Genomic DNA, 14,200 nt, shown 5'->3' with positions numbered 1-14,200 from the left:
CTTTTGAGCAGTTAATTTGCTGTGTGATGAGTTTAGTGTTCTTTGTAAGGTGACACCATGTTATGTTGTTATAGTGTTTTATAAAAATGACCTGCTGCAATTGCACAAAGTTGTTGCGAGTGCACGTGATTGGCTCCGGATAAATAATTAGTAGTTTCTAATTTAATAATTTTAATTTAAAATCTGGAATTTAGGGTACATTTGTTCAGTTATTATATTTTTAATGGCAGACATGAAGTGGTGGTTTTAGTCACATTGTTACTGACAAACAACACATTTTTACCTTTGCAGTGGAAATACAGTAAAAACAGATATAGTGTGACATGGTGATTAATCATGATACATTAATGTGAAAATCGTGATTAATCCGATTAAAAGATGTAGATACTTAGATATTGTTTTCTACTGTCCACAGACAGCTATTGTGGTGTATTGTTTTCCATCCATCAATCTGATTCAAGACAGTGATTTAATGTTTAAAAAAAAGCAACTTTTATTTTTCTGGGTCTCAGGAGGACAAAACACATACAATTAATACAAGTAAATATTTCTTAGTTATATATATTTTCAAAAATAATAAAATTGGGGGTACTAGCATTTCACCACAAAAACATTACCTCTTATTTCAACTTTAGAATTCTTTAAAATAATCAAGAAAATCACCAAGTAAATGAATGTACTGTATTTCTTTTGTTAATTTAAAAAGAATATATAACAGGGTGAACGATTTTCACAAAACCAAAGCGAAACGCCTCCATGATCACACTGTTTACCTCCTTTTATTTATTTCTTAGACATTAAAAGCCATCCATTGCCGCACTGGTAAACACGAGTTAAGGATCTGTGCATTGAATTGACATCATACGCCCCCCCTCCCTCCAAAAAAAAAAGGATGGTTGCTGTATTTTGTAGTCTGAAAAAGAGACGAAGCAAATGAAAATGATAAAAAACTGAGAACCCCTCATGTCTGACCACATCTCCAAAACCTTCATGTACGTTCAGTCAAGCTGACCATCTGATTAAGGTACCAACTTCGGCATTTTCTGTGCGATTGGCAATGTAACGCTCTGGGGATAAAATGAGAATAAAATGACCCTACATGTACAGTCATACAATACAAGTACAAACATTATGAAAAATTAGCTTTCTTCCTAAACATTTTATACAAAACCTAAGAGGTGCTTCAACAACCAGGATTTTTTTTTTGTTTGTTTTCCCAACCTTCCCCTTTGATATGCAGCTTTGATTTTTGTAATTTTATTGTTGTATTATTGTTTTTACAACATTTCCATGACACTGGAGGACGTTAGAAACATTTGGGACAGGACTGGTGCACAACATTAACAAACAAGTCAGTGATTCACAACTCAAACAGAAGATATTATTATTATAGTTTCATATGGTACTTATTCAATATCCCCCCCCCCCACACCCCATGCACTACACGATAATCTTGGATGTTCATATATTACATATATGCTACATTCTCTTATTTCTTATATCACTGATATAAAGGCAAACATATTCCAATGCAAAGTGTAAGCTCTGCTTTCTTTACATTTAAACTAGTATTGAAGTCAGACGATTCAAACAGTATGACTTATAGCTCATAGCAAACATAAATATAGCTCATAAATCCAATTAAATCCTCTGATAGCAAGAATAGCAAATCTCAACGTTGTTGTTTTAATTGTCATCAACAATCACAATGTATATACATCACCAGAACTAAAAGCAAGCTCCATTTGAACATTCGGATCTTCCAATTGTTGTTTTTTTTTGTTTTGTTTTTAATTTTGTATTACACGCACATAAATACACATAAAAAATACTGAACTACTTTCCGGGAGAGGATACAGCAGCAGATTTCTAATTGATATATATTTAAAATGCATACCAAAACATCTTTAAAATAAAAAAAAAACAAACTAAAGAACAAAACTGTTGCCAATATGCTGATTTCATAATGTCCTAACACCGTGTGGAGCCACCTGCTGGTGGTCTATTGAAAGGATGGAGTCCATTGATTAAATGCCGTAACTGTTAAAATGTATGAATAAGTGTGTCCTGTGCCATGTCTTTAGAGGAGGGTCAAAGGTCAGAGCGCAGTCATGGGGTGGCTTGACTGCTCCACGCTCGCATTTGCAGATGGGATGGGATGTTGTCGGGGTTTTTTCAAAGCACACCATATTCCATTAACTGCGAAAGGCAGAGGAGATGAATGAGTGAAAATATGCTGAAAATAACCAACTTTTGATTTTGTTGGTGCTTTCTAAATATTCATTCATTCAATTTCTACCGCTTTTTCCTCACGAGGGTCGCTGGAGCCTATCCCAGCTGTCTTCGGGCGAAAAGCAGGGTACACCCTGGACTGGTGGCCAGCCAATCACAGGGCACATATAGACAAACAACCATTCACACTCACATTCATACCTATGGACAATTTGGAGTCGCCAATTAACCTAGCATGTTTTTGGAATGTGGGAGGAAACCGGAGTACCCGGAGAAAACCCACGCATGCACGGGGAGAACATGCAAACTCCACACAGAGATGGCCTCGGGTGGAATTGAACCCTGGTCTCCTAGCTGTGAGGTCTGCACGCTAACCACTCGACCGCCGTGCCGCCCTTTCTAAATATTCATTTTCTAAATTAATTAATATTCTAAATATTACAATTTAAGAAGACTAACAGGCTGCGAATACTCACGCAAGGACTCTTGTGACATGTACATCTGCTAACATTAATTATTAATATTTCATATTGCATTTTATTGACGGTGTTCATGTGAGCATATCTTGAATATTCCTTTGGCTGAAAATATTTCTCTTATGTCCGGACAAGGGCGGCACGGCGGTCTCGTGGTTAGCGCGCAGTCCTCACAGCTAGGAGACCAGGGTTCAATTCCACCCTCGGCCATCTCTGTGTGGAGTTTGCATGTTCTCTCCGTGCATGCGTGGGTTTTTTCCGGGTACTCCGGTTTCCTCCCACATTCCAAAAACATGCTAGGTTAATTGGCGACTCCAAATTGTCCATAGGTATGAATGTGAGTGTGAATGGTTGTTTGTCTATATGTGCCCTGTGATTGGCTGGCGACCAGTCCAGGGTGTACCCCGCCTCTCACCCGAAGACAGCTGGGATAGGCTCCAGCACCCCCCCGCGACCCTCGTGAGGAAAAAGCGGTAGAAAATGAATGAATGAATGTTGTGAGTGTAAAGGCCAGGTGTCTCAATACTTGGGACACAATGGACATACTGTATATCGGCAATACCCTGAAATGCCACTAGGGGTCAGCAAAGATAACGTTTTGCGTTGAGACGAATTGATGTGCTTACTGGGAGGGGATGCTAGGTGAGCCAGAGCGGTGGAAGTGGATGTTCTGCCACTTCCCGTCGCGGCGGTGCCACACACGGGTCTCCTCAGACTGCATGGTGCGGGGCATGCCGGCGCCATCCATGTACTGGGTCAGGCGAATGTAAGCGATACACGCCGCGTTCTCCCCGATGAGATGCACGTGTGGGTTCAAGAGGATGGTGTGCACCGGCTTGTTGCCTTTAGACAGGGCTGCAAAACAAAAAACAAAGAAAGTATAAAAATCCCTTGTTGACTACAAATAATAATAACCTTTGATTGTCCCTTATAAGCCAATGATGTTGATGATGCCTTCATACACCATTGACGTATCTGGGACATAACTCGTTTATCTGAACTAGTTTTACCTCAGGTGCAGACATCTTACCATTTATAGCAGTCAGTATTCTTAGGAGATTTCTTTTTTTTTTTTTGCTCCAAGGCTTATCCATGCCATCATAGCATGACTTCCAATATGAGCTATGGTGTGGTTACAATGAAGAGTCATGGAGAGCCAACTATGTAGACTAATACAGAAAGCCTGACTTTCCTATTCTTGGTTTGCATCTTCTGCATCTTCTTCTGGTGTACCAGTGTTGATGGAGTTTTCCATGAAGAGCGGATAATGATCGTCACTCCTGCCCCCTGCTGGGTGTAACTCATGTCGCCCACAGTTGTTTTAGGGTCACAATGTTTCTGTCACCAACTGGTAATGTTTTCCCTTTTTCATGCCTATGATCTAGTATACCAGTTCTTCTTCAGGACATTCCAAATGGTCACATAGTGGTTATGACTAATGTTTGTGAAATGGTTCTGACAGTGCTCTGGTTTTCATGTTGTTTTGACCTCTAAACGCCACACAGACAAAACCTATCCTCCCCATTCTGTGCTATTTATTGACTGAATAATCCAATAATGGGACAAATCTGGGCAAGAAAACACACCTGACAGTCACATGTTCTAATACTTTTCCTTACATGAAAAATTAGATGGTTCAAACAAAAGGTGCTATCTTCTAACTTGTGCTTACAAACCAGGTGTAAATACCCGCAAATAAAAGCTCAAATGTTGCCAATGAAAAATGTCATGTGATTTAAGATTTAAGCACCATTCTGAATGTTACATTCCATGTTCGGCCAACCCCATGCTGGGCTCAAACCCAGGACCTTCAGCATGAGAGTCAAGAGTGCTAAGCGCTGAGGTTAAAAGCTCGTACGACCAACACAACACTCAGCAGAGCTCTTGTTATATCAATTATCAATTAATATTCAAGATAGTGACCTATTATGATCATTTTATACGCTTTGTATTGAGTTGTGGACTCCTGTAGAGCAACTACACACAGAAAGCTTTCTAGATCTTCCAGATTGTGCACCTCTTCTAGCAGTGTTTTCCACGGATGTCAGGCTTCTGATCCAAACGGTTTACTTAATTAACTCTTCTAGGTACACAAACTCCGCTGTATTTTGTCACACTCCCAAGCGCTCCCGAGGACTTCTGGATATGTAGGTCCATGTTTACTGATAGCAGGCAATCTGCAGCGGTAAAACTGAGCGTGTAGAGCTATCCAAAACTTCTTAGGGCTCACTTCCAAATGCAAACTTCATTATTTGACGCTTTGGATACAAGATTCTAACTACATTTAGAAGTCAGAAAAGATGAATAAGCATAATAATAGGTCCCGTTTAAAGACAGCCCCTATGCTCTGTCGCCTCTTGAGCTGTGACATCATACCATTAAGACGAAAAACATCAATATTTTTTTCCGTGTAATTGCCTGTAAACATGATTTTTCGGAGCTCGTTGTGTATGTTGTGTCACCCACCATTTTTAAATTGAATCACTCCTCACAGCTCTTCACCAAGTCGACTATGAACAAAATCTAACGAATCAGAATTGACGATGGAAATCCTCAGTCGAAGAGAGCTCTACTCTGCTGTTACATTCAACCCAAATGGTTTCAGTCCACAGCAAAAACAAAGAACTTTGTCTCACTGTTCCAATACCCATGGATGACACTGTATATGTAGTCATATTTTTCTAGTATTGTCCCTTGAGAAGCTAGAATAAAATGAATGCAGACATGTGAGGAGAGTACTCCTTTTGTGAGGTACTGGATGTACGTAGGTCCTTCATCATTGCCTTGGCGGTTTTTGGCCAGCCAAGAGCAACATATTTCACGGTCCTATACTTGGAATTGACTATCGAGAGTGCAAAATGTAATTCATCTGCCATGCACAGGAGTTTGTGCTGCTAAAAGCTTGTCATCATTTATATGCATGGACTCACCATTCTCAAAGTAAAAGCGATGGAAGTCGTGCCCTTCCACCAGGTTTCCCAGGGCTTCTGGTTCAAAGGAAGTCAGACCAGGATCGCAAATTTTCCTGTAAACACACGTAGACTTTCACACATCAACTTTCTGCAAGATATCTGCCAAAATCCATGGATTTCCTCATGTGAAGGACTTACGCGTAAGCCTCAAAGTCTCCATTGTTGATAGACTCAATCAGCTGCTCGGTGACTTTGATAATTTCCTGTTTACGAGCTGCAACACAAAACCACAAAGCAACAATAACTGCACCGACTGACCAAACGATAACCTTTGAGAATGAGTTCAGGCAGAACATGGATAGGTGTGAGAGCATCCTCAAATGATGTTCTAATCTACAAAACTAGCAGGGATTAAAGGTTATTAGACATGAAAGGTCTTTTGTTCCGCATACTGGAAATAAAGTAGCCATCCTTCCATGACTAATAAGTAACACGGGGGGGTCAGGGAAAGTCAAAAACAAAACTATTTGACTAATGAATGTGAAGGATTACCTTTAGTGTTATTGGTGCAGGCTGGGGGATATTAAAAACATGACTTATTCCGTGCAACACAAAGACATGTTCATTTGTCATAAGGTAAATATAAATATATATATATATATATATATACTTTGACCAGCACAGTATATATAACAGTAAATGGTGGGGTAAGCCAGACAGAGGGTAAAAGGGAGTTAAGAAGCATATATTACAATACAAAAAAAAGAAACAAAATTAGAGAATTATAGAATGTGTGTCATCCAAATCAATTTCAGCAATGCTTTAAAACGTACAAAAATGTCTTTTTTTTTTTTTAGTCACAGCGTGAGCAGTTTCCTTGCTGCATTTGAAGGCTGGGTAGGTAACACAAGGGGAACCAGATGGAGCATCCCCCCCATCCCATCCCGTCACATCACAATAGAGGGACTTACTTTGAAATGAGGAAGTGGGAGTCTGCCTTGACTCAGACATCTGTGAGGAACGGCTCTTAGAGCTCAAGATACCACTCACTAAGCTGCCCAGACGAAGGGCTGCAAGAGTTGCATGGTGTGGTGGGGTGGGGGGCACAACGGTTGTGTGGTTGTATGTGAGGAAAAGGATTGTGGGGAAAGAAAAAAACATATTCTTGACAAAAAAATAATAAGAAGGAGAAACAAACATGTTTGCAAAACTGAAAACAGCAAGCTTTGTTAACAAGCTATTGCATCAATGATGCACACAAAGAAAAGAATACAAGGAGGAAGGAGGAAATCCGCAGAAACGAACGACACTTCATGGTGGCTTGTTTTGGAAAAAATCTAATGAAGGAAAACACACAGGATGGAAAGATCTATGATTGCAGCGACGGTGGGGGGAGGGAGGGAATTAAAACCACACAGTGCGTAGTTGAGAAGCAGTCACAACTTGTCCTACCTTTAACATCCTCATCTTCTATGGTGGTGTTGGCACTCTCAATGGATTCCTTAGCAATAAACAGGAAATGTTAGCTATAACTAAAAATGAAAAATGATCTTCTGTCATGGTTGAAATAAAAAAATGTTTTACTGTAAATTATTCAGAATTTGACTTGTAGGGTATTTCCTCATGTAGTGGCTGGGGTTTCTTATTTACTTCCAACTGCAGAGAGGACCAGGTATTTATTACCATATTTATTACAATAATCGATAATGTTCAGCACATACTAATACCAATATTGCTGGCAGCTCTTCACTCAAACAAATACAGTTACTCTGATGCCATTGAATGCATTTCTCAAATATAAAATATAATAAAATAACCATAAGCGGCTGCACGGTGGTTGAGTATTTTGCAAGCAGGCCACACAGCCAGGAGACCGGAGTTCAATTCCACCCTCTGTGTGGAGTTTGCATGTGCCTGGGATTTCACATTCCAAAAAACATGCTAAGTTTGAATGTGAGTGTGAATGGTTGTTTGTCTATATGTGCCCTGTGATTGGCTGGCGACCAGTCCGGGGTGAACCCCCGCCTCTCGCCCGAAGACAGCTGGGATAGGCTCCAGCACATCCGCAACCCTCGTGAGGAAAAGCGGTAGAAAATGAATGAATGAATAACCATAAGCAAGAGTCAACTTTTGTAACAGGTTCCCCTACTATCAACAGCAATGCTACAATTTGGTAAGATGCACATTTCGATGTGGCACAAACATCCAAGCATGAACAAAAGTATGAAACTCTGGACTCATACAGTCAGTGAAAGTACTACGTTGATGTATAGTGATGCGTGTGAATCTTGAGGGAGCCTTCTTATTAGATTACAAGTTAATTAGATTACACATTAATGGAAATTTACAGTCATTCCAAATTGCATATTTATAACCCAAAGGCAAAACTTCTATAATAATTCCAGACTGTGGACGTACTAAACTGGTAAGCTTTGTTGCTTTGTGAAACAGATACCGATATGATCTGATATGGCATTTTTCTGCCAAAATCTGCTGATAATATGAGGCGGACGATATAATCGGACATTCCTAGTCATTGCATCACACTCCCTGAATGAGGAGATGGTGTATGCATTACAGTGGAGGCCACTATTTGAGGAAATACCTGTACAATATTGATGCTTTTACATAGAAAAATGCCCACAAATACCTTATTTCCATCCACAGGGTTGTGGATCACAGTCGTCTGTGGTTCCTTATGAAGAACATGCAAGACCATATGAGTATCATCATCATCATCATAATGATTTATCAATATATATATCTCACTGATGTCTTGTCTTTTGTAGAATCCCTCCCACTAGCCAACTGTCTTTCTAGTCACTCACTCAGATTACTCTAGATTATGACATCATCCTGTGTATATGTGTGTGTGTGCGCCTTTAAGACACACACAGAGAGGACAGAATAGAGGAGCAAGAAAGAGATGAGCCATGTTCATGCGTAATCAACCGTCTAGCAAATGGCAGCACAATAAATCTTTGACGTCATGCAGCGCATCGCACTGCAGTCGCACTGAGCCAAGGAGCGCATATCCTCACACACGGCAGCTGTACACGGACACGGCAGCAAACAGTGAACATGCCTTGTCATGGCTAATCACTAACATAGATACATGCATGGAGGAGGTACATGATGAAAGGGAGGATAGGGAAGGAAGGCATTCTCTCAGGACAGAGGGAGGTGCTTTTGTGGTCAAGGCTGCCTCTTAATGCACATTTATTATATTACAGTATGTATTGAATTCATAGTGACCATCATGCACATTCGTTCATATGAATGCATTCAAATCAGTACATTTTATTTATTTTTGCTAAAGGAGCCATAAAAGCTGGTTCATTCAGGGATAGCCCAAAAACTGAGCTACACATTTTTACCCCATTTAATTTATGATGCAGCATATTTAGACTGGCCGTGTCATTGTATACACACTTGCATGGTCAAATGAGATTGAATACAAGAACTGTATCGAAAATTCTGCCTTTAAGCAAATAAGTCATCTGATGTTTTCTTCTTTCTTAAAAGTATCCATGTTGGACAGTATTCATCCTATTTTCATTCTATGATTATATGTTTGCTGTGTTGTATTGTTATGTGTCTCTTAGGGCTGACAAATGATGACATTTTTAAATAAATTAATACAGTTTTCAAATGAATTAATCATGATTAATCACCATTTGTGTGAACTATGTATTTGAATGAACTCCAGAATTAAATTCGTGCTAAAAGATTAGTTTCTTTCATCGTAGCAGAAAATTGACTTTCTGTTGACGTAACTGTGTTACGATGAGCAATGTGAGGGTGCATTCAAGGACACCACGTAATTGAAGTTGAATTGTATATCTGTTGATGTGTTCAGGACAGAGAAAAGTTATAAAAGAGCGTCATGGCTTGGGTACAATTTTTAATCAGATTAATCAGTTTTCAAATTAATTAATTCTGATTTGCAATTGTTTTGCAATTTTTACTGTATTTTATAAAAACAAAAATAAATGACAGTACAGGATTATATACAATATATTTCTATGTACCCGTGTTCGATTCCCCCTCGGGCATCTCTGTGTGGAGTTTGCATGTTCTCCCCGTGCATGCGTGGGTTTTCTCCGAGTACTCCGGTTTCCTCCCACATTCCAAAAACATGCTAGGTTAATTGGCGACTCCAAATTGTCCATAGGTATGAATGTGAGTGTGAATGGTTGTTTGTCTATATAGTATGTGCCCTGTGACTGACCTGGTATAATTGCCTATTATGTAACAATAACTCAACAATATAAAATATTAACAATACTAAATATTAGTTTTAAAACACACACTACTAAACATGTTAATTTAGTAACTCAATCAAACCTTTGTTCCCTTTGTAAAGCGATACAGCTCTTGTACCGAATCTCATGAGAGTGTGCAAGTGTGCCTAATGAAGTGGCCCATACGTGTCTTATTCAGTGAAATGGTCACATAAAGCCTGAGATCCAAAAACAAAAAAATGAAGTGAGACAAAAGATGAGCCTGTACCTCATCCACACCGAGGTAATGAAAAGTGTGGTGGGAGGGGGGCAGAGGGGTGAGTACAGTGGTTGGTGGGATGCAGAGCTTTGTCGGATGAAGGTGTGGGTGTAGGTGAGTGTGTATACCAGTGCAGGGGCAGGGCCAGTGTCTTTAGGACTGGTCACTGTGTTTGCTTTGTTGTTGACCTGCAAGGGGGGCAGTGTAGAGGGGATATGACACATACACACAAACACACACACTAACACACCCACACATGTGCATACACTCACACTTTTGTCCATCACCTCAGCAAAGACCAAAGCAATCATCCTCACTTTTCAATGTTCTATTCGGACTTGATAGATTGTAGAAATATAGGCATGAAAAATATGCACAAAAACCTTTGGTTTATGTATGTATTTCCTGAGGCTTCAGCAAATCTCAAAAGTATTTAAATTATCCTTTTTAGCATGTTTTTTAAGAGCAGTTGTGATGGCAACAAAAGGAGCATCTTCTTACATGTTTACCACACATCACCACAGCAGTTATTTTTACACTTGTATGACTGTTAAGAAAGTAAAAATGTTACTTAGAACATTGTCTGTACAAAAATACTGTCAACTTGGATGTTGCAGGTTGAACAATACATGTGTTCCTCGATTGAGCCATCGCTAATCACCGAATGACAGATCTCTATCTACAGTGGAACCTCGGTTTTCATCAATAATATGTTCCAAAAGCGTCAACAAAAAGTGAAACTGAGCAATAAATCATGTAAATCCTTTTCATCCTTTTCAGACCAGCAAAATTATTAATTGAAAACACATTTTATAGACAATAATTACAGTTTCACATGCAGAAAACCAGGCGTAATATTTACAATATATAACAATTGGAATTGTATCGGTGACTACATCTTCCTTAACTGCAAATACAGGCATTATATATTTTGAAATACCAATAAATTGTCCAATGACGGAGTGCACCAATACATTTCAGGATTTTTACATTTAATTAACAAATTAATAAAAAAATAAAAAATACCCACACACAAATTATAAAGGATTTCCTGGCTGTAATCTGTCTATAGTGGCCCAGTTCTAAAAGAACCATAATCCATTCTTCACACAGAGTGTCACCAATGTGTGAATGCTTTGTTTGAGCAGAAAGAAGACGGACACAGAGTTCTAAACAAAAAAAACACCTACACACATAATAAAAGATTTTCTGGCTGGAATCTGTCTATAGTGGCCCAGTTCTAAAAGAACCATGATCCATTCTTCACACAGAAAGTCACCAATGTGTGAATGCTTTGTTTGAGCAGAAAGAAGACGGCCAGAGTTATACACAAAAAAACACCTACACACATAATAAAGGATTTTCTGGCTGGAATCTGTCTATAGTGGCCCAGTTCTAAAAGAACCATGATCCATTCTTCACACAGAAAGTCACCAATGTGTGAATGCTTTGTTTGAGCAGAAAGAAGACGGACACAGAGTTATAAACAAAAAAAACACCTACACACATAATAAAGGATTTTCTGGCTGGAATCTGTCTATAGTGGCCCAGTTTCAATCCATTCTTCACAGAGAGAGTCACCAAAGCATGGATGCTTTATTTGAGCTCTCAACGCTTTTGTTGGCCACATGATAGCCGAGACAAAGATAGCGTACAAAAAATTGACATATTTGTGGCAGAAATTTTCATTGAACACAGAATCCGGTAAAACGAAAACTGCGGTTCCACTGTATATGTGATCTGTAATTGGGTCAAAATACTGTACATTCAATATTCAAGTCATATTCAAGTTAACCTTTTTCTCCTACTGTACTGAAATGGGATGAGGTCACATGGATGAGGGGTTAATTCCCGAATCGGAATGGACACTGCAGTGTGATAATATTGTCAACCAGAGTGACACCAGGAGCAGAAAACAAGGATGATTATACGAGAAATGTACCTCAGTCAATGTTGTCTGCGGTACCACTGTTTGAGATCAAGCAAATAAATAACAACCATTTCTTGCCGCCTGGCGTGACTGTCCCTGAATGATGATGTTGCTAAGTGCACAATGCATGATAAGTATCTTTAATGCTTCTCAGACACCCAAACGTTCCGTTGTGCTTTTAGCGACTCACCTTAACGCCATCGGGCTTCTTGTTCAGCAAACTCTTGGCTGCTGTGGATGAGAAGAGAGAGGGGAAAAAAACTTCAACGCAACGCTGTAAAGATGTGGAGTAAGTGGATTTCACTAACATGCAGCAAACTTATCAGTACAGTGCACTTGGGTGCTAAATGAACTGCAAGATCTCAAATGCAAAGCGGCATATGCCTCGGATGGCATCATCATTTCCACAAGGTTATTTTTCCTTCAGGTATTAACTCACATGGGTGCATGGTGCACCGGGTGTATTTAGCAAGTGATGAGAGGGAAATCTCATCTACATCCAAGCCCCCCCCCCCTGACAGATTCCTAAGTTAGTGATTTGTGCTCACATTAGCATGCTCTTATCCTCTACGCATGACATTTCTCACACAGCTGAAAGAGCCTCTTAAACTGCATGCTACATATCCAGCTATAAATGTCCTCTTAAACATGTGCTGGGAATTTTGCAAGCGTGCAGCGCTATAACGCACCAAACATGTTATCTCCATGCATACAGTATGTGACTGCCTATTACAGGGGTCAGCAACCCATGGCTCCAGAGCAGAATGTCTTTGTTGTGGCTCCCTTTGCTATGCTCAAATATTTTTTTAACACCCGAGTGTGGAAAATGAGTAATGAGTTGTAATGAGTTTTAAAAAATCCAACTTTGTGTGAGACCATGAATGCATCCTGGCAGAGATCTGAGCACATAGGATGCTATTCAGTTCTCTCTCACACAGCTAAACAAAAAGTAATACTTTCCCGGATATATTTGATATTTCTCAAAAATAAATTAGAGATCATTTTAAAAACAGTAGCATGGGAACTTGTTTGCGCAAGAGTAAATAAATCAGGTAAGTTTACAGTAATTTTCATATACATTTATGTATGTACACATAAACATGTACAATTTTTTATGTAAGTTTATCGCCAATACCAGCAATTTGAACTACTTGGATACACCAAAATTCATTCCAAATTTGATGGCCAAAACCGTGGGAGACTCATAATTCCATCAGCATGTGAGCTCATCACAGCTGATGGTCGCCAACTAAAAGAAACAGGCTATCAATTCACCGTGCGACACATTTCTTCAGGCGTCAGGTAGCGAGGTTTCACCAAAATGATACCATGATAACCCTACTAGTTGGCATCCCTTACACATGCACGCTCACTGCACTTCTATTTCTTCTATTCTCTTCTAAGGGGGGTAAAATGGCTCTTTTCATAGGAAAGGTTGCAGACCCCTGGTCTATTAAGACAAATAAAATATAACAAATGAAAGGTTGCAACTTCCACAAAAATTCTTACCTCATATTGATACCACAATCCAAACAAAAGCAAAGAAATGTGAAAAAAACAAACAAAAAGGAAGAAAATTATGAATAAAAAGTGACACAAATGCTATGAAACACTTCACCGTAGAATAACGACACAAAACATGCAAGGAAAATCCTTGGAAGAAACACTTAATTGTCAAAGAAAAGGTTAAAAAAAGTAATGTCAGACATGACAGAGTAGAGCTCAAGGAGAGATGATAAAGACAAATGAATGTTTATGAACGTCATTGTTGTGCCGAGAAAACCTTTTACATCATGGATAAACAGAGCGAAGGCATTGATAAGCAGCCTGTTTTCATCTTAAATTGATTTATAAGCTGCTTTTCATGACAAGACAATTCATCAAAATATACTTTTTCTTCTTTGTTCGCACCGACTCTGGCTGTGGTTGTGTGATAAACGTTGCAAAACAGTAGCAATAACGACAAATAAATGGAGTTGAGTTAATCAGATATTGGGTCAGACATACACGACTAAATACTTGAAGAATAAAATATAGAAAACTAGCATTTTGTATTTCATAATCACCAATATTTAAATCGTGTAACCTCAAGAAAATTGATGTGGTAGGGTGCAAAGGTCATGAAACCAATCCAATAAATCCATACA

At 39.1% G+C, this 14,200-nt stretch overlaps 1 protein-coding gene across 13 annotated transcripts in view; it reads right to left on the bottom strand.

Moving 5' to 3' along the window:
• Positions 1-475: 475 nt before the first annotated feature.
• The window catches only part of camk2d2 (calcium/calmodulin-dependent protein kinase (CaM kinase) II delta 2), a 41,239-nt gene continuing 27,514 nt past the window's right edge, over positions 476-14,200 (bottom strand). The window contains exons 13-22 of one of the 13 annotated variants that reach the window (XM_058064589.2): positions 12,244-12,281; positions 10,252-10,311; positions 8,271-8,315; positions 7,073-7,121; positions 6,592-6,690; positions 6,173-6,193; positions 5,819-5,894; positions 5,639-5,733; positions 3,335-3,563; positions 476-2,199 (exon numbers count right to left, since the gene is read on the bottom strand). In XM_058064589.2, coding sequence (XP_057920572.1) covers positions 2,196-2,199; positions 3,335-3,563; positions 5,639-5,733; positions 5,819-5,894; positions 6,173-6,193; positions 6,592-6,690; positions 7,073-7,121; positions 8,271-8,315; positions 10,252-10,311; positions 12,244-12,281 — 716 coding nt within the window. In that variant the 3' untranslated portion in view covers positions 476-2,195. Of the gene's footprint in view, positions 2,200-3,330; positions 3,564-5,638; positions 5,734-5,818; positions 5,895-6,172; positions 6,194-6,591; positions 6,691-7,072; positions 7,122-8,270; positions 8,316-10,251; positions 10,312-12,243; positions 12,285-14,200 lie in introns of those variants that run through there. The other 12 variants (XM_058064570.2, XM_058064597.2, XM_058064606.2 and 9 more) reach the window with 12 other exon arrangements.

The sequence above is a fragment of the Doryrhamphus excisus genome, linkage group LG9, assembly GCF_037039965.1.
Source record: "Doryrhamphus excisus strain RoL-2023G ecotype Guam linkage group LG9, RoL_Dexc_Guam_v1.1, whole genome shotgun sequence".
Classification (NCBI taxonomy): Eukaryota; Metazoa; Chordata; class Actinopteri; order Syngnathiformes; family Syngnathidae; genus Doryrhamphus; species Doryrhamphus excisus.
Note: the sequence above shows the minus strand (reverse complement) of the source record. Positions and strands in the feature narration are given on the sequence as shown.